At 44.6% G+C, this 25,120-nt stretch overlaps 1 protein-coding gene across 7 annotated transcripts in view; it reads right to left on the bottom strand.

The window, feature by feature from the left end:
- The window catches only part of FANCD2 (FA complementation group D2), a 188,564-nt gene that overhangs the window by 156,253 nt on the left and 7,191 nt on the right, over positions 1-25,120 (bottom strand). For 4 of the 7 annotated variants that reach the window (XM_038409532.2, XM_043518412.1, XM_038409533.2 and 1 more), the window contains exons 3-10: positions 23,222-23,359; positions 21,782-21,849; positions 20,145-20,248; positions 17,445-17,508; positions 15,260-15,312; positions 12,595-12,673; positions 9,559-9,683; positions 2,680-2,767 (exon numbers count right to left, since the gene is read on the bottom strand). In XM_038409532.2, coding sequence (XP_038265460.1) covers positions 2,680-2,767; positions 9,559-9,683; positions 12,595-12,673; positions 15,260-15,312; positions 17,445-17,508; positions 20,145-20,248; positions 21,782-21,849; positions 23,222-23,359 — 719 coding nt within the window. Of the gene's footprint in view, positions 1-2,679; positions 2,768-9,558; positions 9,684-12,594; positions 12,674-15,259; positions 15,313-17,444; positions 17,509-20,144; positions 20,249-21,781; positions 21,850-22,867; positions 22,982-23,221; positions 23,360-25,120 lie in introns of those variants that run through there. The other 3 variants (XM_043518413.1, XM_043518414.1, XM_043518415.1) reach the window with 3 other exon arrangements.

Raw genomic sequence — 25,120 nt, 5'->3', positions numbered from 1 at the left:
GACTGGGGTGCCAGGGAAATGTAAAGTTTATTAAAGACCACTAGCACCTCCTTGGGACCATGTAAATAATAAAATAGTCTTTAATACACTCAAACAAACAACCTGCATTGTGCTCAGAAGCAACCTGAACATGAGATTTGTACCATTTCAGCACGTACATAGGCTCTGGCTGGGAGAAGCCTTTGTATCTCACCTCCATTCTACATTTTCATTTTGCTGTACAGTTGTCTTGCAGGTGTTGCCTTGACAATGAGGTGACACCTCATAATAATGACTGCCAGTCAGCAGAGTCATGACTGATGCTATATTAGCAGGGATTCACTCAGAGGGGGTTGCAGAATGGTGCCACTTGTGTCTTCTTCAGCAGCATTCAGTATTAATAAAAGACAAAACAAAAACACAGAGACTAAGCCCAGTGCCGAGTCACTGAATCTCCCTCAGCTAATATACAGGAAGAATGGCTGCTCTTTCCCATTTCAAAGCTCTTCCTCCAAGCCACTTTCCAAGAAATCATGATCCACAGTGGGGTCCCTTTAAATGGCCAGTCAGACAAGCAGCAGAGGTCATCAATATAGATATAAACTGTCCTCTCTGGCTCCTTTGCCTCCATGTGCAGCAGCATCTCTGAAAGGCAGCCCACAAGCTTGTTTACAGACCGTGAGCTGGTGCCCCAGTGCATTAGTGCCACCCTTTGGTTAGACAGGGCGTTGCGCAGTCTTCTCAGATCGACCGGGCAGTCAGTCTGCCCTTCTTGTCTGGATCTTTATAGTCCTTCTGGAGGCAAGGACATTAATTTCTGTTCCACTGGGGTGTACGGTCTTCCCCTTATGATTGGCAGGGGTTATCTGGTCCTTTCCTCAAGGAGCCTGGAACCCCTTTGGCTTTTAAGTCTCTGTTAAGGGGTTGGTAGGGGAATTCAGGCACACCCAATTCACTAGATTCCAGGGGACCCTTAACTCGGGACCCTTAACCCAGGCAGGCAGAATCAGTCCTTAACAATTTTCCTGCAATACTCTGAGCTCCTTCCCACTTCCATTGGCTCTGTAGGCTTCTGTGGCCCGTGGCGCTGGTCGTCCATTCTTTGAGCTGTTGTCACTCTGGGGAAGCTTCTCACCAGCTTGTTGGCAGGACACTCTTTCTTTGACCTGCTTGCTCCTCTGACAGCCACCCCACCCCTCTGCTTCTCAGCTCTTTTTCTCCCGCAGCGGCTGTGAGGATTAGTGCTGATCCTTTAATTTCTTGGTTACCAGGCCAGCATGAGTTCTATACACCCAATGACACAGACCTTTCTCTCTTTTTACCTTGAGATGACAGTGGAATTTCCATAATTGGGAAAGGTGACTAGTGGTTCTGAACCAAGACTGGTGTTATTTAATATATTTAATAAAGATCCCCAAGAAAAAGTGGTGAGCCATGAGGTAGCAACATTTGCAGATGATGAAAAATCATTCCGAATGGTTGGGGAGGATTTACCATCACTGACAATTTTTAAATCAAAATTGGATGATTTTCTAAAAGATCTACTCTAGGAAATATTTTGGAGTTCTCTGGCCTGTGTCATACAGGAGGTCAGATTAGATGATCACTATAGTCCCTCTGGCCTTGGAATCTATACAAAAAATTATTTAGAATAGGCAAGGCTGGAAAAGATAGCAAGGAATTTCACAGGGAGTAGGACAACACCATTATGGCAAGCTAAGGGAATGGGCAACATGATTGCCAATTCGATGAATTGCCACATCCGATGAAGTGGGCTGTAGCCCACGAAAGCTTATGCTCTAATAAATTTGTTAGTCTCTAAGATGCCACAAGTACTCCTGTTCTTTTTGCGGATACAGACTAACATGGCTGCTACTTTGAAACCTGTCATGATTGCCAACTTGATCTTTGGATGCAAAGGAAGGGGCTGCAGAAGAATACGGAATGTTATATAAATCAATGGCATGCTCTCACCTAGAATACTGGATTCTATTCTGGTCACCACACGTCAAAAACTAAAGAGCAGAGATAACAAGGGTTTTGGAGATGGGCAAAAGAAATTAACAGAAGCTGAAGCGACTTCCATATGAAAACATCCTAAAAAGGCTGGGAGTGTTTAGTTCAGAAGGGACATCGTAGAGCAACACAAAATAATGAATGGGTCTGAAGATGGTAAGTTGTGTGCTCCTATTTACCATTTCTCATAATAAAAGATCAAGGGGGCAGTCAATGAAATTGAAGGGCAACAAATTTAAGATGGATAATAGAATATTTTTTTAAAAAATATTCTATCACAATATTATTACTGAGGCCAAGAATTTAATAGGATTCAAAGGATTAGAAATTTACATGCCTAATGAAAACATCCATTTACAACAGACAGGGTAAAAACAATAAGGAAAATAAGCCCTTAGGTTTCAGGGCATAAACAGTTGCTAACTGAGGGGGTTAGGATGGCACATCCTCTGAGAACACACCACTGCATTATAGCCAGAAAATCTCATACAAGTCATCCTCAATTCACTGCTTTCTCTCAAGAACAATTTTATGTAATAGGCTTATAGATTCAAATGACATTCCTGCCACCTTTCCCACTTTGGCTGGCACAGAAAAACTCAAAGGAGCTGGTTTTAACACAACACTAGGAATGATCAGAGCCGCTCTAATATTTACGCTTCTGTTTAGTAGAGAATCTCTTACCTCAGCCAAAAGTTCTGCATCAAGATCCAAATTGGAAAGGGCATCCAGGATCGGAACAGTTAGGCGAGTGTCCCGTTTTAACAGCTGGCTGATACACAAGAAAAAGATTGCAGACAAATAAGAGTTTTTTATTAAGTGGAATTATGCAATTATAAAATGTCAGCAGTTTCTCCACTCACTCCAGAATCTCTGCAACAATGACAAATATATGCCAGAGGCACTATAGAAAATGGTTACTCTGGAAAAGATTGCTTCTCTCTGAACACAATGAATTTGGGATTACTATAACTGAAGTGGACATGAAGAGGAATAAAGGTTACTATTTCTCATTGTTATTTTGGGCAGGACTGGGAGCAATGCCTAGCACTTTCCAGTATAAGCCTCAGTTTTCAGATGGAGCAAGGACTTGAAGTTTGGCAAGGACCGGTCCTGGGGTCAGTGAGATGCCTTTTACCACCTCTACAAAAATCCACTCAGATTTGGCCAAATTATAAAGCTCTGAAAATCACCCATTTGCCCACGCTCAGAAGAGATTTGTTAGAGCTTTGTTCTTAAAATTTCTGAACATTCCATGTTACTGGGCATGCTCTGGTCCCACTGACCTTCCACATGCCCTAGTCATGCTCTCAGGCCCAGCCTCCTACATCATAGACCCAGAGTTAGAGCACCAGGCCTGGCCGACACTTAAAATCTAGGTTGACATAGCTATATCGCTCATGGTGTGAAAAATCCACACTCCTAAACAAAATAGGAGTTGACTTAACCCACACTGTAAATGCTGCTAGGTCAACAGAACACTTTGGGGAAGTGGTGTTCCTACACAGACAGAAAAGTCCCTTCTGTCAGTGCAGGCTGCTTCTACACTGTGAGGTTATGCATAGCTGTGCATAGGCCCCATAGTGTAGACATGGTCCCACACAGGACACAAGCACAACAACAGCATCTTTCCCTTTGGCTTGTGGGGGAAGTGCACTGAGCAGGGAGCCACCTTCCACTGACTGGTGTTAATAATTATTTGAATTTCATAGCCTGTTACAGGGGTGTGAGGACTTCCTCAATATACACAGTAAGAGGCAGGCAAGTATTATTGCCCATATTTCACCGAGTGATGGCACAAGGTCATTAACAGTGCTGTCTGTAACCAGTAAATTCACTGCCCTCCAAAGCCAGGTAAAGATTTCACAAATGTTGATCCCAACATTACTCTGCTGTCTTGTAGACAATTATGTAAGATACTGTGCAACTTGCAAACTGCATGTTGTGTTCCCACTGGTGGTTGGTTAACATAAGTGTTAACAGTATTAGGCCGTTACCATCTATTCCTTTTGTTCACGTAGTAAAAATCTGTGCTGTGGCGCTAAAGGTACTTAGTTCAAAATCTGCTGATGACCCAAGCAGGGGTCAGTATGGATCCATGAGATGGAATTTCTGTTTTTTCAGTTTCTTTTTAAAAATATGTTTGAAAGTACATACAAAAAGCCACCCAACACTAAAAGAATGTTAAGGTTACTCAGCCAAGCAGTCAAAAGTTGCCTGGGCAAATTTAATTCTGCCACCTTGTACATACACATTATTACATGATATTTAATTTTATTATGAATTATTTTATTACAGTAGCACCTAGAGGCCCCAGGTATCCACTGTGCTAGGCACTATATGGAGTAAAAGACAGTCACAGACCACAAAAACTTAAGTCTAAGGCCATGTTTTTACCAGGAAAAAAGGAGTATGTTTAACATGTTTTAGTTAACACATTAACTACCATGTGTATAACCTGTCCCAGTGTTCTCTTCTGGACAGTCACCAGTCTGCTGTAAGAGACCCACTCATGAGCAGCATGTGCTTCTAAGCCCCCTGGGCTGGGGTAGAGTCTAGTCACTGTTTGTGGCGCTGAGTCTCTAGAGCACACTCCCAGGCACAGACCTCTTGTCTGAGCCCTTCCTTAGATCATGGGATGACAATCCAACCACACTCGTCCCCAAAACCAACGCCTCAGATCTCCCAAGCCCTGCAATTGCTTTGACATGCACTCCCTAAATTCCACCTGATTGCTGGCACACTGGCTTCTAATTCAATCCCTTCAAAACACACCCTCCCCTTAATCTGATCTCACACCTTTTGTGAGTCCAGAGTCTTGCCAGTGTTTCAGTCTAGGCAGAGCTCCTCCTGCCTTCTCTCTCTCCAGCCCATTCTGCTTACATGTTGTGGTGGCCAGCCCACCTTCGCAGAGAGCCACCTCTCTTAAATATAGGGCTGGTCTACACTACACAGTTAGGTCGACTAAGGCAGCTTATATCATTGTGTCAGTGTTTACACTACAGCCTTGCTTCCGCCCATAAAAGTACCCCACTCCACTGACATAATAACTTCACCTCCATGAGAGGCGTAAGGTTTATGTTGGTGTAGTTAGGGCAACACAATGTCTGTGTAGACCAGGTCTCAAAGTCCCAGCCCGCAGGCCATCTGCAGCCCAAGAACCTTCCCAATGTGGCCCGTGGGGCTCCAGCAATTCTGGGGCTGGGACTCTCCCTTGGCCCCGCCTGCTGTCCCTGGGCGTTCCTCCCTCCCTACCCTCACCCCCGCACGCCTCCCAGGCGATTTAAAATGGCCCGGGGCCCTCCCCACCAGCAGCAGCACATCAGAGCTGAGCGGCTTCCTGCACGCTTGCTCCACGTGGCTGACAGCCCCTCCCTGCAGCCCTTGGGCGGGGCTGTGCCTCCGCGCACTGCCCCCACCCAAAGCACCCCTGCAGCCAAGGGGAAGCTGTGGATGCGGTGGCTGGGGGCAGTAGCGCACAGAGGCCCCCAGGCCTTGGAGCCCCAGGTAAGCGCCGTAAACCCCCTCCCAGAGCCTGTACCCCCTCCCCACACATCCCTTCCCACCCCCAAACTCCCTCCCAGAGCCTGCAACTCCACCCCCTCCCTCCTGCACCCCCACCTTTTCCCAGCCCAGAGCTTGCTCCCAGGACCCAAACTCCAACCCACAGCCTGCACCCCAATCCTCTACCCCAGACCTCCTCCCGCACGCAAACTCCCGCCCAGAGCCTTAGGCGGGTGGGGGTGGAGTTTGGGGGGGGCAGAGTTTGGGGGGGGCAGGTTCTGGGCAGCATAAGTGACATTATAGGCCCGCTGGGAGGATTTGAGGACTGACTCTGGACCTAAGATAAATTGAGTTTGAGACCCCTGGTGTAGACACTGCCTTGCATTACTTACATAGGTTGTTGGTTGTCTTGTCAATTTCATGGCAGGAGCCGTGAAATTGACAAGAAAGCCAGGCAGCTAAAGTCCAGCTGCCTCCAGCTCCCCTGGGCAATGGACCCAGGCAACTTTCCCTGCTCTCAGTGGGGAATGGGGGTGGGGGGGAGGGAGGAGACAGAGACAGCCTACTGGGAGTCCAGAAATCTGAGGAGCAGCCAGGCTCCTGGCAGGGAGCTGCCTGTGGAGCTGAGAGACAGGGCTCTACTGCCCCAAGTCAGTGGAAGCGCTCCTGGTGAGGATGCACACCACTGACCCAAGGAGGGAAGAGCGGACACTGTAATTACTGCAATGGCTGTAAGTTGATCCAATACAGGTCGACTTGCATTTCTAGTGGAGACATACCCATAGTCTCTAACCGCTTCTGCCATGTGCTCAAGCTGAGAAACTCCAGCCCCTTCCCTTCCCCACAATTAGGTGTTGATGTAGACAGTCCATTGTTCTCTGTGGATGGTTCAGTATTTAACACACATTAGAGCTGATGACCCTAAATTGCTCAGTGATTGTTTCTCAATCACAGTTATGGGACTGGGTAGAACCCCTTCCCCATTCTCCTTCCTATCTCTCTCTTCCCCACCCCAACCTCCTGCTATTCTACGGAAACTGACTGGCTAAGGGAGTGGGGGAGTGCCACTACAGAACAAGGATACAGAATTAACTATGGACCACCTGGGGCAGGGAGACACCAGAGCACATGGGTACAGAGTCTGAACTAGGAGTTCCTTAGCGGAGAGCCAGCTACTGCACTGTTTCAGAGTAGCAGCCATGTTAGTCTGTGCCCACAAAAAGAAAAGGACTACTTGTGGCACCTTAGAGACTAACAAATTTATTTGAGCATAAGCTTTCGTGAGCTACAGCTCACTTCATCGGATGCATGCAGTGGAAAATACAGTGGGGAGATTTTATACACACAGAGAACATGAAACAATGGGTGTTATCATACAAACTGTAACAAGAGTGATCAGATAAGGTGAGCTATTACCAGCAGGAGAGCTGGGGGGGGCTTTTGTAGTGATAATCAAGGTGGGCCATTTCCAGAAGTTGACAAGAACATGTGAGGAACAGTGGGGGGGGAATAAACATGGGGAAACAGTTTTACTTTGTGTAATGACATATCCACTCCCAGTCTTTATTCAAGCCTAAGTTAATTGTATCCAGTTTGCAAATTAATTCCAATTCAGTAGTCTCTCATTGGAGTCTGTTTCTGAAGTTTTTTTGTTGAAGAATTCAAATTAGCGGCACTGCTATGGGTACCTGCATGGCCCCACAGTATGCCAACATTTTTATGGCTGACTTAAAACAACGCTTCCTCAGCTCTCATCCCCTAATACCCCTACTCTACTTGCGCTACATTGATGACATTTTCATCATCTCGACCCATGGAAAAGAAGCCCTTGAGGAATTCCACCATGATTTCAACAATTACCATCCCACCATCAACCTCAGCCTGGACCAGTCCACACAAGAGATCCACTTCCTGGACACTACGGTGCTAATAAGCGATGGTCACATAAACACCACCGTATACTGGAAACCTACTGACTGCTATGCTTACCTACATGCCTCCAGCTTTCATCCAGATCACACCACACGATCCATTGTCTATAGCTAAGCTCTACGATACAACCGCATTTGCTCCAACCCCTCAGACAGAGACAAACACCTACAAGATCTCTATCAAGCGTTCTTATAACTACAATACCCACCTGCTGAAGTGAAGAAACAGATTGGCAGAGCCAAAAGAATACCCAGAAGTCACCTACTACAGGACAGACCCAACAAAGAAAACAACAGAACGCCACTAGCCATTACCTTCAGCCCCCAATTAAAACCTCTCCAACGCCATCATCAAGGATCTACAACCTATCCTGAAGGACGACCCATCACTCTCACAGATCTTGGGAGACAGGCCAGTCCTTGCTTACAGACAGCCCCTCAACCTGAAGCAAATACTCACCAGCAACCACACACCACACAACAAAAACACTAACCCAGGAACCTATCCTTGCAACAAAGCCCATTGCCAACTCTGTCCACATATCTATTCAGGGGACACCATCATAGGGCCTAATCATATCAGCCACACTATCAGAGGCTCGTTCACCTGCACATCTACCAATGTGATGTATGCCCTCATGTGCCAGCAATGCCCCTCTGCCATGTACATTGGTCAAACTGGACAGTCTCTACATAAAAGAATAAATGGACACAAATCAGACGTCAAGAATTATAACTTTTAAAAACCAGTCAGAGAACACTTCAATCCCTCTGGTTACTCGATTACAGACCTAAAAATGGCAATTCTTCAACAAAAAAAACTTCAAAAACAGACTCCAACGAGAGACTGCTGAATTGGAATTAATTTGCAAACTGGATACAATTAATTTAGGCTTGAATAAAGACTGGGAGTGGATGTGTCATTACACAAAGTAAATCTATTTCCCCATGTTTATCCCCCCCACCCCCCACTGTTCCTCACACATTCTTGTCAACCGCTGGAAATGGCCCACCTTGATTGTCATTACAAACGGTTCCCCCCCCACCTCTCCTGCTGGTAATAGCTCACCTTATCTGATCCCTCTTGTTACAGTGTGTATGGTAACACCCATTGTTTCATGTTCTCTGTGTATATAAAATCTCCCCACTGTATTTTCCACTGCATGCATCCAATGAAGTGAGCTGTAGCTCACGAAAGCTTATGCTCAAATAAATTTGTTAGTCTCTAAGGTGCCACAAGTACTCCTTTTCTTTTTGCAGGTACTGCACTGGTGCTTGCAAAATGGGGACTCTTACAGATACACATTCTGGAGACAACAGGACTGCTGAGATAGCACAGCAAGACCCAGAGTTTGAGCTCATAGCATCAGAGTGCATAGACAGGTTGGACTGACCCAAGTAGGGCTTGCATTGATGGGGGGCAGGGAGTCTGGGCATGTGCCTAGCCAGACTTGGGGGTGCTGTATCGGGGCAAGGGAGTCTGTGTTACTCCTGCCAGAGAGCCTGACCTGGGTCTACTCCTGGCTTTGCCTGAGTTAGAAAAAATGTTGTTTTATTGTAGACCATGTTGCTTGATCTAGGGAGTTAACTCTGACCCCACAGGAGGGAGGATTGGTGTTTGTGAAGAGACGTATGCTGGGACCAGGGAATGCCCCCCATCTGACATAGTCACTCAAATAGCTGTGTCACATCCTTCTTGAGCAAGGCAGTGTCTGGATACAGCATAATAAACTGCCCCAGGACAGGTTTCAGAGTAGCAGCCGTGTTAGTCTGTATTCGCAAAAAGAAAAGGAGTACTTGCGGCACCTTAGAGACTAACAAATTTATTAGAGCATAAGCTTTCGTGAGCTACAGCTCACTTCATCGATCCGATGAAGTGAGCTGTAGCTCACGAAAGCTTATGCTCTAATAAATTTGTTAGTCTCTAAGGTGCCACAAGTACTCCTTTTCTTTTTGCCCCAGGACAAGATTAGACATATGCTCAGCACCTACAACAAAATGGAAGATACAAAACAAAGTGGAATTCACAATTTGATAAAGACATATCTTACCTCTGGTGCACTGTGCAGCTGGGAGTAAAGCATACACAGTGGAAAGGATTAAGAGACAGCATGAGTGTCAGCCTTACCTAACCTCTCTCGCAAATTCACTTTGCTGGGAATCCTCCAGGATCTCTGGCAAGCTGGTGATAATGTCATGCTGGATTGGGGCCGGAGAAACACTAACCATCTGCATTAATTTCATGACGAGATCCTGCAGAAGAGGGAAAAACTGGCATATGACAATTTCCCATCACCACCACCACCAGAGCAAATCGAAAAGGAACATGGCCTTCTTGCTAACCACCAGCAAAAACCCAGCACATTTTCACAGCAATGATGACATTATAAACACTATGTCCTTAATTAAGTCATTTCTCTATGCTTGTAGTGGATGCACCCATAATCACTGTCCTCTTGATTGACCACATTATACCTAGCACTTTTCATCAGTCAATCTCAAAGCACTTTACAAAGGAGGTCATAATCCCCTTTTTTCAGATGGGGAAACTGAGGCTCAGGGAGGTGAAGTGACTTGCCCATAATAATCCTGCAGGCCAATGGCAGAGCTGGGAACAGAACCTAGATCTCCTGAGTCCCAGTCCAGTGCCTTCTCTACTAAGCCAATGACAATTTAAATCACATTGTGATTTTTAAAGCACTGCATATTTTGCTGATAAAATGCCAATTATTTTGCTGGGCAAAGGAGACTGGAAAATAAAAATAATCAAGCCTTTACAATTGACTACAACCCTCTTTCATTCAAACCACTATGGGACAGCTGCTCTCATTTATTAATAATGGTAGTTGAGTACTGAGTAATCAACAGAGACAGACTGATTTAAAAAAAAAAAACAGAAAAAGGAAGCAGAGAACACAGAAGGGTAGAACAATTATATGGAATTGTCTAATTCTCTAATTCTCTACATCTCTAATTCTTCACCAGACTCCTCCTCCTCCTCATCTACCTCTTAGCCATCTAAACAGCAGTTCTCAAAAGTGTTGATGGAACTGTCAAATCCAGTTAGCTCTTCAGGTTCACTGACATCCATTCTTTTCAGTAACAAGACCAGGCAGTTAAACAATTATGAAGTTCTTCAGTTTCAAAGCAACTTAGGCCATCTCTACACTATAGGCACTTGGCAGAATAGATATGGCGCCATAGCTATGCTGCCATAAGCCTGTAGTGCAAACACAGACCACAGCGATGGAAGGGATTTTTCCGTTGCTGCAAGAACTCCACCTTCCTAAGCGATGGTACCTAGGTTGATGGAAGCATTCTTCCATCAGGCTAGTTGCGTCTACACTGGGGGTTAGGTCAGTATGGAATTTTCACACCCCTGAGCACCTTGGCTACATCAACCCAAGTTTTAAGAGCAGATCAGGCCTTAGATCAAGGCTCTTTAAATGAGACTCAAGCCAATATACCCCTGACTATCATTGAAGTCAATGGAAGGTCTGTCATTTATTTCATTGGGAGTTACATCAGGAGCTAACTCCAGTACAGACTTCTGACTGGGTGTTTCAAATGCACAGCTAACATTCGAAGTCCTCAGGCTACAATCTGAATGGTCTGTCAGGACAAAATAAGGAAAACAAAAAACAGTCCTTATTTTTAGGTGTCAGGCAACTGTGCCTGCAAATCTAAAGGGCCTCTTGCCAGCAGGTGATCTTGTCTTTGCTGTGGGGATAGCAGGGAGTGGGACATGTTCCTTCCTGACATCCACTACTATACATTTTCTCCTACATTCAAGAAACACTACAAGACATTTAATGGTCAAATATATCTTTAGTATGATCACAGTTGTTCCATACTTATACCTTCCCCACTATTTACCCTCACTAACCCACAATAACAACTCCAGTAATTTGGTGCCTGAGCCTGTACCCTTACTTATTTTGGGTGAAATTCTGGCCCCACTGAAGTCATGGGGAGTTTTGCCACTGACTTCAATGAGGCCAGCATTTCACCCCTGAAGTCATGGGGAGTTTTGCCACTGACTTCAATGAGGCCAGCATTTCACCCCTGACTTTAATGAGACTACTTTCACAAGGACTACAGGATTAGACCCTTAGTCTGTACATTTTAAGGTTTGGCCTGCATTAGAACAGTTGTACTGGTTTAACTAATGACAGGTTTCAGAGTAGCAGCCGTGTTAGTCTGTATTCGCAAAAAGAAAAGGAGTACTTGTGGCACCTTAGAGACTAACAAATTTATTTGAGCATAAGCTTTCGTGAGTTATAGCTCACTTCATCGGATGCATCCGATGAAGTGAGCTGCAGCTCACGAAAGCTTATGCTCAAATAAATTTGTTAGTCTCTAAGGTACCACAAGTACTCCTTTTCTTTTTACTGGTTTAACTAAACTGTCTTTAATCTGGTTAAATCAAGGCAAACACCTAATATAGATGTAGATGCATTGAAGTCACTTTAACCCTCACTTAAATCCTCATATCTTCTATATCTAGTGTTCTCAGCCATCCAAATTTTTATGATTTGTATTAGATGGGGCTGTTCTGCATTCCGCAACTTATACATGCAGGGTATTAAAAATTCCCCCAATATCTGTGGGGTTAACACATCTTCATACTGGGATAGTGCATCATGACATTTATGCTTTACAAGAACAAGATGTCAAGCATTTGCATAAAATAAATTAGTATTGGAGAACAAACTTTAATAGATTGGAACTTTATATATTGTACATCTGAAACTTCATAAAGGTTCAGCTAAGAAACCAATACACTTTACAGAGCATTTCCCTACACCTAACTTTGTGGACTAGACTTCTTGTCCAGTCCTCTTTATTTCCTAGATTCTCCTTTGGTCCTCTGCTTTGGGAGGGGCACATGCTATTCCACTTTAATCATTATCATCAAAATTTCTATCAGCCCACATATTAAGGTCTGTGGGTCAAATCCTAAGATTCATAATGGCCATTGAATATAGTACTAAAAAAAAAAAACATAGGTTTTCAACATGTTTTGATTGCTTGACCCCCTCCCATACTTTTGCAGTATGTGCTTGTTATCCCCTACAAGCAAAATAGTTATCTCATCCCATCTGAGGATGCTCAAAGAACTAAATGGAGAAAACATATTGCTGACTGCACCATTAGTACTTACCTTGCTGTCAAGTATTTTGTCAAGCCATTTAAACTGATTGACAATAAGACGGGGGAAATTGGTTCCAAAGGTGCCCACACTGAAAAGTCAGAACAAGTGAAATACAAGTCAGTTGAAGTTATCCTACTAGCAGAGCCAACAGCAGTCTCAGTGTTAAGCAAGACTGATAGAGAAGCCAAAGCTGGAAACAATGTAGAATGGCTGTCCATTTTTCTCCAGATTCATTATTGCCCTGATACATGGTTACCCACCACTGTGCTAGACTTTGAAACAATAGCATTCAGCTAGAAGAATTTGTTTTTGTTTTAAATATTAAACTAGTAATGATGTGGTTCCCATGGACAGAATGCAAGTTTGCAAAGCAAATTCAGCTAGAAAGAGAAATATCATGTTTTTACAAAAATAATGGGCAAGGGGAGAGAAAAGTGCAACTGTGCAAAATACAAAACTTGATGCTTTGGACCAGTTTCCACTGCAGCAGAGCTTCTCACTGCTAGCTCTCAGTTAGTAAAGGAATTTCATCTAAGTATTTTTCAAAACTATGCAGATTAGCAGGCCCTCATGGATTAGCTACCTTCAAAATTTCATTTACAACCACTGCAGATTTCAGTACAAAATAGGGCAAACCATTCACGGTTCTCACTTCCTAAGCATCCAGAAACCAACCGTTTTCAGTGTGTCAGCCAAGATCGAGCCTCAATACCACAAGCATTCTGGCATGCAAATGAGCACTCAGTGTGACTTAGCTTCAGGCCTCCTCTATCCACCAATGTCACAAATAGCTTCAAAACTGGATTAGTGAAGAGGGTTCTAAAGCTCTTCCCACACTATAGCAGAATCCAGGCTACCAATAAATATGTTTAGCCCATGTAAACATTGACAGAATTTGCAAATATATATTGCAGGTCAGAGTTAAGGATATTGTACACATGTATAAGGACAATTTTTACATTAATATTTTCATTAATAAATATTAATGAAATATTAATATATTTTAATTTAACTGACCATTTCCATATTTTCAAAAACTTTTTCTCCACCTTGTTTTGTAGCTTGTATGAGAGCAACTTTAAATAGAAGTTTAATTACGTTTTTGAAGGGGAATTTTCTAGTTGTGGGGGGGGGGGGTGTTTGTAATTTTGTTTTTTGTTTTTCCAGGAGTGTGAAATAAAAAAGGAAACCTGAAAATTAAAATCACATTATTGTAAAAAGTTACATGCTGAGCAGCATACTCCTGAGCTATGCAAGAGTGGGGAGTCTTTGCTGTGGACTTCCTGAGTCCCACAGTAAAGGGGAATTTGGAGTTTTTGAGGTGGATTGCTGAAAGGGATCTCAGTTCTTTCAGATGTAAAAGTCATTGTTGTACTCCGGACTCTGCTGGGACACCTTTTAATTCCACTCCCATAGTGCCTCTGCCTTTAGTATTGTACTGTGCAATATACCCAATGTAAGCACCAATAGCCAATGAATTCATACCACATCAGGGAGAATCCCCCATCTTTAGGCTTGTCCTCTGCTATATGCTGCCCAATCATAAATGATCTGGAGGATGGTGTGGATTGCACTCTCAGCAAATTTGCGGATGATACTAAACTGGGAGGAGTGGTAGATACGCTGGAGGGGAGGGATAGGATACAGAAGGACCTAGACAAATTGGAGGATTGGGCCAAAAGAAATCTAATGAGGTTCAATAAGGATAAATGCAGGGTCCTGCACTTAGGATGGAAGAATCCAATGCACCGCTACAGACTAGGGACCGAATGGCTCGGCAGCAGTTCTGCGGAAAAGGACCTAGGGGTGACAGTGGACGAGAAGCTGGATATGAGTCAGCAGTGTGCCCTTGTTGCCAAGAAGGCCAATGGCATTTTGGGTTGTATAAGTAGGGGCATAGCGAGCAGATCGAGGGACGTGATCGTTCCCCTCTATTCGACACTGGTGAGGCCTCATCTGGAGTACTGTGTCCAGTTTTGGGCCCCACACTACAGGAAGGATGTGGATAAATTGGAAAGAGTACAACGAAGGGCAACGAAAATGATTAGGGGTCTAGAGCACATGACTTATGAGGAGAGGCTGAGGGAGCTGGGATTGTTTAGTCTGCAGAAGAGAAGAATGAGGGGGGATTTGATAGCTGCTTTCAACTACCTGAAAGGGGGTTTCAAAGAGGATGGCTCTAGACTGTTCTCAATGGTAGCAGATGACAGAACGAGGAGTAATGGTCTCAAGTTGCAATGGGGGAGGTTTAGATTGGATATTAGGAAAAACTTTTTCACTAAGAGGGTGGTGAAACACTGGAATGCGTTACCTAGGGAGGTGGTAGAATCTCCTTCCTTAGAGGTTTTTAAGGTCAGGCTTGACAAAGCCCTGGCTGGGATGATTTAACTGGGACTTGGTCCTGCTTTGAGCAGGGGGTTGGACTAGATGACCTTCTGGGGTCCCTTCCAACCCTGATATTCTATGATTCTATGATTCTATGATTCAATTATCTTGAGCTCTGAGTACTGTATAGTACATTGTACTCTCCCTTCCTCAGATTCAGTGTTTTCCCATATATGTAAATAGGTCATTTTGGTTAAACTTTAGTCATTGATTAAAAGCAAACAGCTGGGATCATGCTCAACAGACAAGGTTTCAGTTCAGGTCAGAGAGAAGATATTAAGGCACTCACGTGTCAAAAAAGAACTCAGGGAGCTTCTCCAATAACAATGTTATAACAGCAGGCTAAAACAGAAAAAGAGAAAGACAGTATTATGCTGCTGGGGGTTTTTTTAGATTGTGGTAGTGCTCAGAGGTCCCATTCAGCACTGAGCCCAGTGCCCTAGGCACTGCATTCACACCGAGTATAAGGGACCCAAAAGCATGACCAAGAAACGTTGCTCATTGGAATTCTCCTCTCACGAGCACAGACAGAACACACACAGCATGCAAACCAGAGGAAGATTCCTGCAAATTGGAAAACCTTGGTAGTTAGGTGCACCCTAGACCGAGTCACAGAGACTGTGGAGCCTATCCACCTCTGAACTACAGGAACAAAGACATATAAGCAGGGCCACTTGCTTGCTAGGTTTAAAAGTATCAAGCAAAATAACTCAGGAGTGGGAATTAAAATTAGTTTTAAAAAAAAAAAAAGCATGTGAAGCCACACTCCCTTCCCCAGACTCCATTATATAACCTCTCTGCTGGAGGCATCAGAAACAACCACTACAGGTAAGACTAAAAAAAGTTTCTATTTTAACTCCCTATTTTCACACACACTTCCTATACAAAACATTCCCCTTCGTGGCTCTAATTTTCCCTACTTGGCCTCTGTCCAAATGGAATTTTTCAAAATTTATTTAAAACAACAATCATTAAGATGTTTTAATTAAAAGAGGATTAAAAAACCAAAAACATTTTCCCTTCTGGCTCCTGATAAGCCCTGCTCACTAGTGCAGCAGCCTGTAGTGAGGCAGCTACTGCTCTCTGCCTCAGAGACTGTTGTAGTGCACATATGATTAACAAAGTGCCTTGCAAGGAAAGGCTCTGTTAACCTGAAGTATTATTACAATACACTGTGCTTCATTTGTATGGTTTCTTTCACGGGACACGTGCCAGGAAAGTAATTCAGGAAACTGAAGAGCAATGACTGCCACCTGGTCAGAAGAGTATAAGCACGCAGTATGCTGCAAATGAGACTGGCTTGCTCTTGCAAGGGTATACAAGGTAGTGGGGGAGGACTCATAGAGCCTTCCAACCCAATACTCCTTGCACAAGGACTAGGCATAATCATAGTCCTTGTGCTCCCCAAAAATAGCAACTGCTTACTCCTAGTGCCTCCAGGGAACTAGCTACTGCAGAGGGAGCAGAAAAGAGACAGGGACATGGTCCTGCCCCTCTTCCATGCCAGCCAGCACAGCTGGCCAGCTGTGGAGGAGGGAGCAAACTGCCCCAAAGGGTGGCACAGCATGAACATTCTCCTGAAGCTTAGGAAGCTCCAGAGGGGATTGCATTGCCTTGGGTGGTCTGGTGCCACACAAGTCCTAACTCAAGGCTGTTCCTTGATGGCATAATCAATCTATTCTTGGAGACACATTTTGCTAGAACCAAGTAGTTAAGGGATTTAACAGATGTTACATGGGTATGGTATTCTTTGCTCTTAATATACATGTTATTACTAAATAAAGATTGAGGGGTACATTTGTAAGCACCTGGCTTGTTTTTGGGCATTGTACATATAATATTCCTAGGAGTTCCAGAAGCTTTGGTCAGCGGCAACTCGTTTACAGCTCTCACAAAGGTAATCCCTTGAAAGTTTGCGAGACACAGTGACAATGGGGGCCATAGAAGTACCTTGATAGAGAGAAGATAATTTTTTTTACAGAAACCTTCCCGGCTTCTCCAACAGGGGAGCTGAACCTCCCCACAAAACACCGTAAGTTCCTACCATGCAGTCGCCCAGATGGTTTCTCACCAGCCCCACTTCCCCAGCATGGAGTGACAGGGCCCATGGCTGGAGCAGCAACTTTTCAGCAGGTCTCAAGATTAGAGAGTAAAGGCTGAAGCCTGGAACATGCACGTTGGGGCAATCCTTGATGTCCTTATCAATCCTCTTCTCTTGCCTTCCTGCACCCTCGACTGATTCTTTTCCCTATCCACATCCCTCACTTCTCTGACCTTTCCCTTTAAACCAGTAGAGCTGTGTCAGGACTGGAAAAGCAGGGGCGCTAGTCTGGACTGAGGAGCATCAGCGGATTTGTGCAGATTAGTACGTGTCTGCAGTGTGACTAGCTCTATCAGTCCTCTACTTTCGTAAGCATTAGATGTCCCCAAATACATAGTCACAACTGAAAAGAAGAATGTTAAAATGTCCTTACCTGTAAAGTCTCAATTCCAAGTAGTAGTTTAATAAGGCTTTCACAGTATGAATGAACCAAATTTCTGCCCAAAAAAAATTTTATTGTTAGGAAAATTCATGATGTGAGCAAGCTGCTTTTGTCCAGCAGAGGTTAAAAAGAACATCTACTTAAAATGACAGCAGTGTCCTTTTCCTATCAAAAACAACCCCTCAGTCAAAGAGGGAAACTGGTCAGGTGCTAGTGGTGCTTGTGGATTTTCTATCAAACTCTGAATCTTGCTGTACATGGTAGTGGGGAACTAGCTACATATCAAATATAACTCTGCATTTCCAGACCCTCTAAAGCGAAGGGTCCTTTTAGAAGTGTATGACAAACAGGTTTATAAAAATTTGTGGTTAGGCACTAGATGCAGTCAGGTTTAATACCTTTTCAATCTTAACTATTTTTAACTATTGTTGTTATTTAGACTCTGTGAGGGAGGAGGGTCTCAGAGCCCAGGCTCCAGGCCAAGGCCAAGTGTCTAGACTGCAATTTTTAGCCCCGCAGCCTGAGCCCCGTGAACCTGCATCAGCTGACCGAGGCTCTGAGACTCAACGCCATGGGTTTTTTAATCACAATGTAAATGTACCCTGAGAGTCCTATTTGCATTGAGGTCACCCTCTATATGGGAAGAACTGGCTTTGTTAGCAGTATCATGCTATGCCCTGGCACCAGCAACTCTGCCAAAGCCTCCACTGATCTAACATACTAGCACGTCCGTGTGGGAGCAAGTGGACAAACTAGAGGGAATGAGAAGAGAGGTGAACTGAATTCTACTAACAAATCTGGGGACTCAGAAACTGACTAGATATCTTCGGGAGAGGAAGATGATACAGGCTACACATTTCGTCAGTCCTAGCAGAGCTGAGGGCAAAGTCTGAGTTGGAGCAACAGCAACAGCTGAAAACTCAACTGCAAAGCTCCAAGGGGAACTCTTTGCCTGATCACAGTCAAAAGAACTTACTGGAAAGGTGCATCAGAGAGACCAAAACCTGTCTTGCACTGGACACTGGAAACTTGAGAGAGGGATTCCTGAGCTAGTGGTACCGCAAAGAAGTCTCTCTCGACTAGGCCAAGTTGTTCTTGGGAATAGCCAGGGGAAATTTTAGAGGCACAGACAATAGTTCATTTAAATTATAAATCAGCCTTGCTCATTTTCAGCTTAAGCTCTGGAAGGAGCCTTGGCCGGGAAAGCTAAACCTTTGGGGTTTTCCTAGATCTTCTGGAGACACTATTTAAGCAGATGATCTCTGCCAAATCTTGTGGCTTTTTTGTCAGACTCTGAATTTTGCTGTCCTCAGTGTTACCGCAACTGCTAACTCCCCAGTGTCTGCTCTTACCACAGTTCCTGGACTATAATCAGGGAGGGCCAAGAACAGGTACTGTACCGCCTCCAAAAGTAATTGCTTGTGGCCCAAGTCACACCTAGACAACTAGTATGCCCAATGACTCCGCATCTTTAATGTTCTGTTATTTAAGCGCCATGCCCCTGTCTAGCCATTCCTTTGCCTGAGGGATAGATCCTGTCATTGAGCATAAATTCATAAATTGGAAAAGAGTCAGAAAAAAGCCATAAGAACGATTAAAGAATTAGAAAATGTGCCTTATAGTGGTAGACTCAAGGAGCTCAATCTATTTAGCTTAACAAAGAGAAGGTTAAGGGTGACGTGATCTCAATCTATAAGTACCTATATGGAGAATAAATATTTGATAACAGGCTCTTCAATCTAGCAGAGAAAATGTATAACAAAATCTAATGGCTGGAAGTTGAAGCTAGATAATTTCAGACTGGAAATAAAATATAATTTTTTAACAGTGCTAATAATTAACCATTAGAACAATTTACCAAGGGTCCTGGTGGATTCTCCATCCCTGGCAATTTTTAAATCAAGGTTGGATGTTCTTCTAAAATATCTGCTCTAGGAACTATTTTGGGGCAGGTCTCTGGCCTGAGTTATACAGGATGGCAGACTAGATGATCACAGTGGTCTTGTCTGGCCTTGGAATCTCTGGCTGTCTATATTAAGTGCTAGGGGTGTGTTTCCCTACTTGTGCACACGTACTTGTGCTAGTTCTCATCCAGCTAGTGGAAGTATAAATAGCAGTACAGCAGTGGTAGCAGGGGCATGGCTTAGCCATGCTGAATACAAACCTGCCTGGAACTGGTGGATACATACTTGGCATGGCTAAACTGTGCCTCTACTGCCACTACCCTTGCTACCAGGCTACACTACTATTTATACTCACGCTAGCTCGATAACAGCTAGCATGAGTCTACACACACGAGCAGGGGAATCAAACCCCTACCTTGTAATGTAGACATAGCTAAAGAATCTATGAAAGTACGGATGGCTCAGGGCCGGCTCCAGGTTTTTTGCCACCCCAAGTAAAAAATCTGCCGCACTGAGAGCGCGACTGCCCAAGCTAAAAAAAAAAAAGGGTGGCCGGAATGCCGTCCCCTGGAATTGTGCCGCCCCAAGCACGTGGTTGCTTTGCTGGTGCCTAGAGCTGGTCCTGGGCTGGCTTAACAGAACGGCTGGCTTAACAGAATAAACCCTTCTATCTATGAAAGTACGGTTGGTTTAACAGAATAAATCCTTCTCCCCACAACCAATTTTGCATTGTTCAAGCAGAGACTAACTCCTGCGGGCAGGGAGAAAGAAATGCATTTTCTCTGACCTCGTAACCTCGCCCCGCACTGGAGCACAAGGCAGAAGGCAGTTCCTGAACTGGTCTCTGTCCTTAATGTGAGTTTCCAAGCCACTGACAAACTCCTGCACAACCTGCAGAGAAAAAGGGAAAAAAGTCAGCCACTGACTGAGTAGGAACCCTCATCACCCACTTTCCTTTAGTATGGGCTATTTGTGCAAAAGACGAGGGGGAAGAGGAGTTCTGTACTAAGATAGCCAAGGAACACCCAGCTGGACGGGAGGCTGCAGGCAGAGATAAACTAGAGGGGAAGCAACACAATGGACATCTTAGAGATACAGTATAAACTCTATATTACAAACTAATTGGGAATTGAGAAGTTCATAAAATCAAAAAGTTGTTAAAACTGAACATCTCAAAATTGATGCATGTCTGGTGCAGTATGATACACTGCATCACTTTCTGCTTGCCCTTTAAGCTGCTGAAAAGCTCTTTCAAAAGCACTAGAGGCCTCAGAATATGAAGAGATGTTGCCTGTTCTTCCTCAGCATTACTTTCATTATATGATTTTTTTCTATCTGGAAAAATGGCTCATATAACTGGTCATTTGTGAGACTGGTTCTGGTAAAACTGAGGTTCTACTTTACTCTAATCTAAACAGCCTGCAAATGAGATGCTGGTTCCTCTACAAACTCACTCTAGGGTGACAGTTTCAAACTCCCCTCATCTGCTTGTGACTCAAAGGGCTGAGTCCCAGCTGTGACTTCTCCCAGTGCAGCTAGGAGCATGGTGTCCAATACAGCAAACAACAATGTCCAAAAATAGTTGTAATATTGAAACAAGTAGCCTCAGAAGTTTCATATTTGGTCTGGCTGTTTCAGATGGGGACAAGGGAAGAGAGTAGGGGAAGGGAAAACCCTGGCAATATGAACACATTTAAACAAAGAGTGGCCATTCTATTGCTGGCAGCTACCAGGCCAATTACTTACTGAACAGTGAATTGACAATTTTCCATTCAAAAGCTAGGTTTGCCCCCCTCCCCTTTGCGTGTGTCTTTGTCTCTTGCATCCTTTGGATTTGAATTCTCTCCCAAGTCACATTTTCTAGCAGTGCATGCTTGAGGAGGGGGCCAAGATGGGCAGAATAGGGGTCATGGCCATGGAGACAGATGTGCAATGCTTTGTCCCAGAATTGTACAAGGCCACTTTAGCAGCATATAAACTGGATGAGGTTTGACAAGTTCAAGTGCAGATTTGCCTCCAATCAGCCTATTAATGGCTGGTAAGTCTGACATGATAACTCAAAAAAGACAGAGCCAGAGCAGAAAGGGTGAAGGGAGCCAAGGAGAGGGGGGAAAGAGTTGAATACAGTTTGGGGGATTGGTGAGAGGGAGACAGACAGGCATCTGGAAAGAACAGGCCCAAGAACAAGCAGCAATATTTTTCCTCAGGAAGGTGGCAGAAGGGGGGAGCCATTGGGACACTTCTGGAATTGGCTACATTTGCATACCTCTTTTACCTGACAAATTCTGCACTGCCAATTTTGGCTGTGCAGCAGCAATTAGCCTTTGTTAATAGCCTATTAGCACAGGGAGCGGCCACACAGCCAAGTAGCACACAGATTTTAAACACTGACTTCTCCTGAAATTTGTGGTGTCAGCTACATACATGTGGGTAGAAAGGATGCTTCCTCAAGATCTGGCAGAGTTTCTTCTGGAAGGTTGCTTGATCCACAGCTAAGGAGAAAGTCAGGAGTAAATCATTTTAGTCATGCAACATACAAGTTAGTCATACATTTTAGTTATGCAAACTTCACAGTATTTCAGCAACAAATACAAGTTGCTTTGTAGATTACAAGCAGCTACCCACTGCAGTTTACAAGTTCACTTCATCTAGAGTGCCCAGTTAACAAAAACCTGAAAGATACCTATTACTCACATTCCCTCCATCATGGCAAAATAGAAGCAGATCTGATGAAATTTAAAGAATAACCAATGCGTAGCCTCTCCAATCTTGCAGTCAGCTGTATAGCTCACTCCTAGTATGGAGACCCTGCCAGCCCATTCAAGAACACAAACTGGGGAACCAAGCAGCAGGGAAGGCATCCCATTGTTTTCCTTGTGTCCTAATGAATACAGCATGATTAAGCTCTCTCCTCCAGCTCAAATCCCTAACTCCTATACTACTAAAGAAAGACCATTTACCCCTACAAGATATGACAGAAACCCTCCAGCAATATCAGACTGCTCTGTCCCAAGCACACCCTGCATTTCTAGTGTTCCAGCCACTCTAAAGAGAAGCAGTAAGTCTCTGCCAGAACCACTTTAGTTTGTCCAGTAGCCAGTAAAAGGGAGCCACTGTGGGAATATTAAAACATGTATCATGAGGATGTTAAGCCTGCAATGCTCCAGACACAAAGTACTGAATGAGAAACTTGACTTGGGATCTCCATGTGGCAATGAAGCTTGGTATTGCTAAGTCCAAAAAACAGTAAAGTGGCTGATTCAAAATAATGCAACCACTTCCTCAGAACTGCTGACAGCTGTGCTTGAGCTGGGAGAGGAAGGGGAATGGGGGTTTCCATTTGAAGCTCTCTCGCTCTAGTACTCCTGCCTTTGCAGCTAAACTTTGTAATATTTAAAAATAAAATCCCTACTTCACCCATTTTCTGCAATGGGTTAATAAGAAAATAGGAGAAAACGTTAGAGCAACTCACAGAGCCTTATCTCATTCCATCCCCATCTGTACACTTACAATCTTGCAGCATTCTCCCAGCACGGCACATGCGTATATACATCAGAAGAGTGGAAGCATGTGTGTAATGTGTTGATCAGTGTGCAGCAAATAAGGCAAGTAAGGATTTACTCACTGAACAATGGAGATAAAAATAAAGGTTTATCAGCTGCCTCATTCACTGTGCATTGTCCATCTTGCATATTGAATAAGGCAGGAATCATGTAATTCAACAGCACACATGAGGTTGACTTTAACTTTGGCATTTCCTGAGTTGAGTGCTTTATTCTATCACCCTAAACACCTTTTAATGTTGCTTTTTGGATAGATATATACATCCACAGCCAAATACAGCACAGAGTGCTAAATCAATACCTATGTCGTTCTGTCTCTCCCCAGCATTCAGAGTAATTCCTGCTGTTTTGATGAGCTTTACAAAGATGCTATCATTCTCCACCGGTCCATCTTCGGCAGAGGTCTTCTCCATGCAAGAGATCCGAGACTTTTTTGTTTCTGAGAAAGCAAGGCTTATTATTGTAGGATAAACAGATGCAATAAGGAGTGGGGTTCCTTAAGAGAATTCACTAACTCAAAATTAGCCATACCTCAAGATATTCTGTGAAGAGAGGAATTACCTTTGATGGTCAGACTGGTCTATCCACTCTGCTGCTGTCTCCGACAGTGGTCAATAGCAAACATTTAGGAGTAAGATATAAAACACTTAGGAGTGCATTACCACAGCATAAGGGGAAATTTCTTACCGGCCCCAGCTTGTGGCCTGTTCATGACCTAAAGCATCTGGTTTAATACCAACATTTTTTGTAAAGCCACTGTCACCATTAACAAATTATTGGCTGAGCTTGGAAGGCCTTGCACTCAACTTGATGGCATTTCTCTGTCTCTCTGTCTGCAAGACGGACAACTGTGCATCTTTCTCTATCACTGTTATAGAGGGCAATCAATTTCTGAGTTAAGTCTGTATAAGCTTTATACAGAGTAAAACGGATTTATTTGGGGTTTGAATCCATTGGGAGCTGGGTGCTGGAAAGAGGTGACCTGCTAAGCTGTTTTCAGTTAAGTCTGCAGCTTTGGGGGCATTGTTCAGTCTGTGTTACAGCAAGCTTGCGTGTCTGGCTCAACAAAACAGAGTTCTGAAGTCCCAAGCTGGCAGGGAAGATGGGCTCAGAGGTAGTTTCAGCTCATCAGGCGACAGTCTGTGACTCCTCTGAAATCTGTCTATGAGGCAATCACTTTTAAATACACATCCAATCAATTCCAACTCATCAATGCTTATTAATTTGGGGGAAATGGGGGGGACGGGGACACAAGAAGCCCCTGCTAGCTTTTTAGCAGAGACATAGCCTCAAGCACCTCTGCAATTGTTTATCAAACAACAAGCCGATGGCACTCATTAACATATTCCAGGAAAACAATACCCCATCTCAGCTCTGCCCATCCTCCCAACAGAGCAGAGGTGGGCAAACTATGGCTCGCAGGACCATTCTGCCCAGCCCATGAGATCCCAGTCGGGAAGGTTAGCCCCGGCCCCTCCCCTGCTGTCCCCCTCCTCCGCAGCCTCAGCTCGCCGTGCCGCTAGCACTCTGGGCGGCGGGGCAAGCTCCAGCTGTGCTGCCCGGCCTGCTGCTCTGAGCGGCATGGTAAGGGGGCGTGGAGCAGGGAGGTTGGATAAGGGGCAGGGGGTCCCGGGGACAGTCAGAGGACAGGGAGCAGGAGGCGTTTCAATAGGCGTGGGAGTCCCAGAAGGCCTGTCAGGGGGCGGGGGTGTGGATAGGGGTCAGGGCAGTCAGGGGACAGGAAGCAGAGGGTTTGGATGGGGGTGGGGTCTCGGGGGGGCAGTTAGGGCGTGGGGGTCCGAGGAGGGGGCAGTCAGTGGACAAGGAGCAGGGGGGAATGGATGGGTCAGTTGTTGTGAGGGGAGCAGTCCAGGGGCAGGAAGTGGGAGGGGGCAGGGCTAGGCTGTTTCGGGAGGCACAGCCTTCCCTACCCAGCCCTCCATACAGTTTTGGAACCCCGATGTGGCCCTCAGGCCAAAAAGTTTGCCCACCCCTACAACAGAGTGTAACATCTTGGCACCCTGCAAGACTTGTGTAAGCTGGAAAGCTTGTCTCTCTCACCTACAGAAGTTTGTCCAATAAAAGATATTACCTCATCCACCTTGACTCCCAGACAGAAAGAAGAGTAATTGGGGGGAAGGGAGAATGGAGAAGGACATGAACACATCCATTGGCATGGGGGAGTGGGGGGAGAATGAGG

The sequence above is a fragment of the Dermochelys coriacea genome, chromosome 7, assembly GCF_009764565.3.
Source record: "Dermochelys coriacea isolate rDerCor1 chromosome 7, rDerCor1.pri.v4, whole genome shotgun sequence".
Classification (NCBI taxonomy): domain Eukaryota; kingdom Metazoa; phylum Chordata; order Testudines; family Dermochelyidae; genus Dermochelys; species Dermochelys coriacea.
This window is presented reverse-complemented; position numbering and strand designations above follow the sequence as displayed.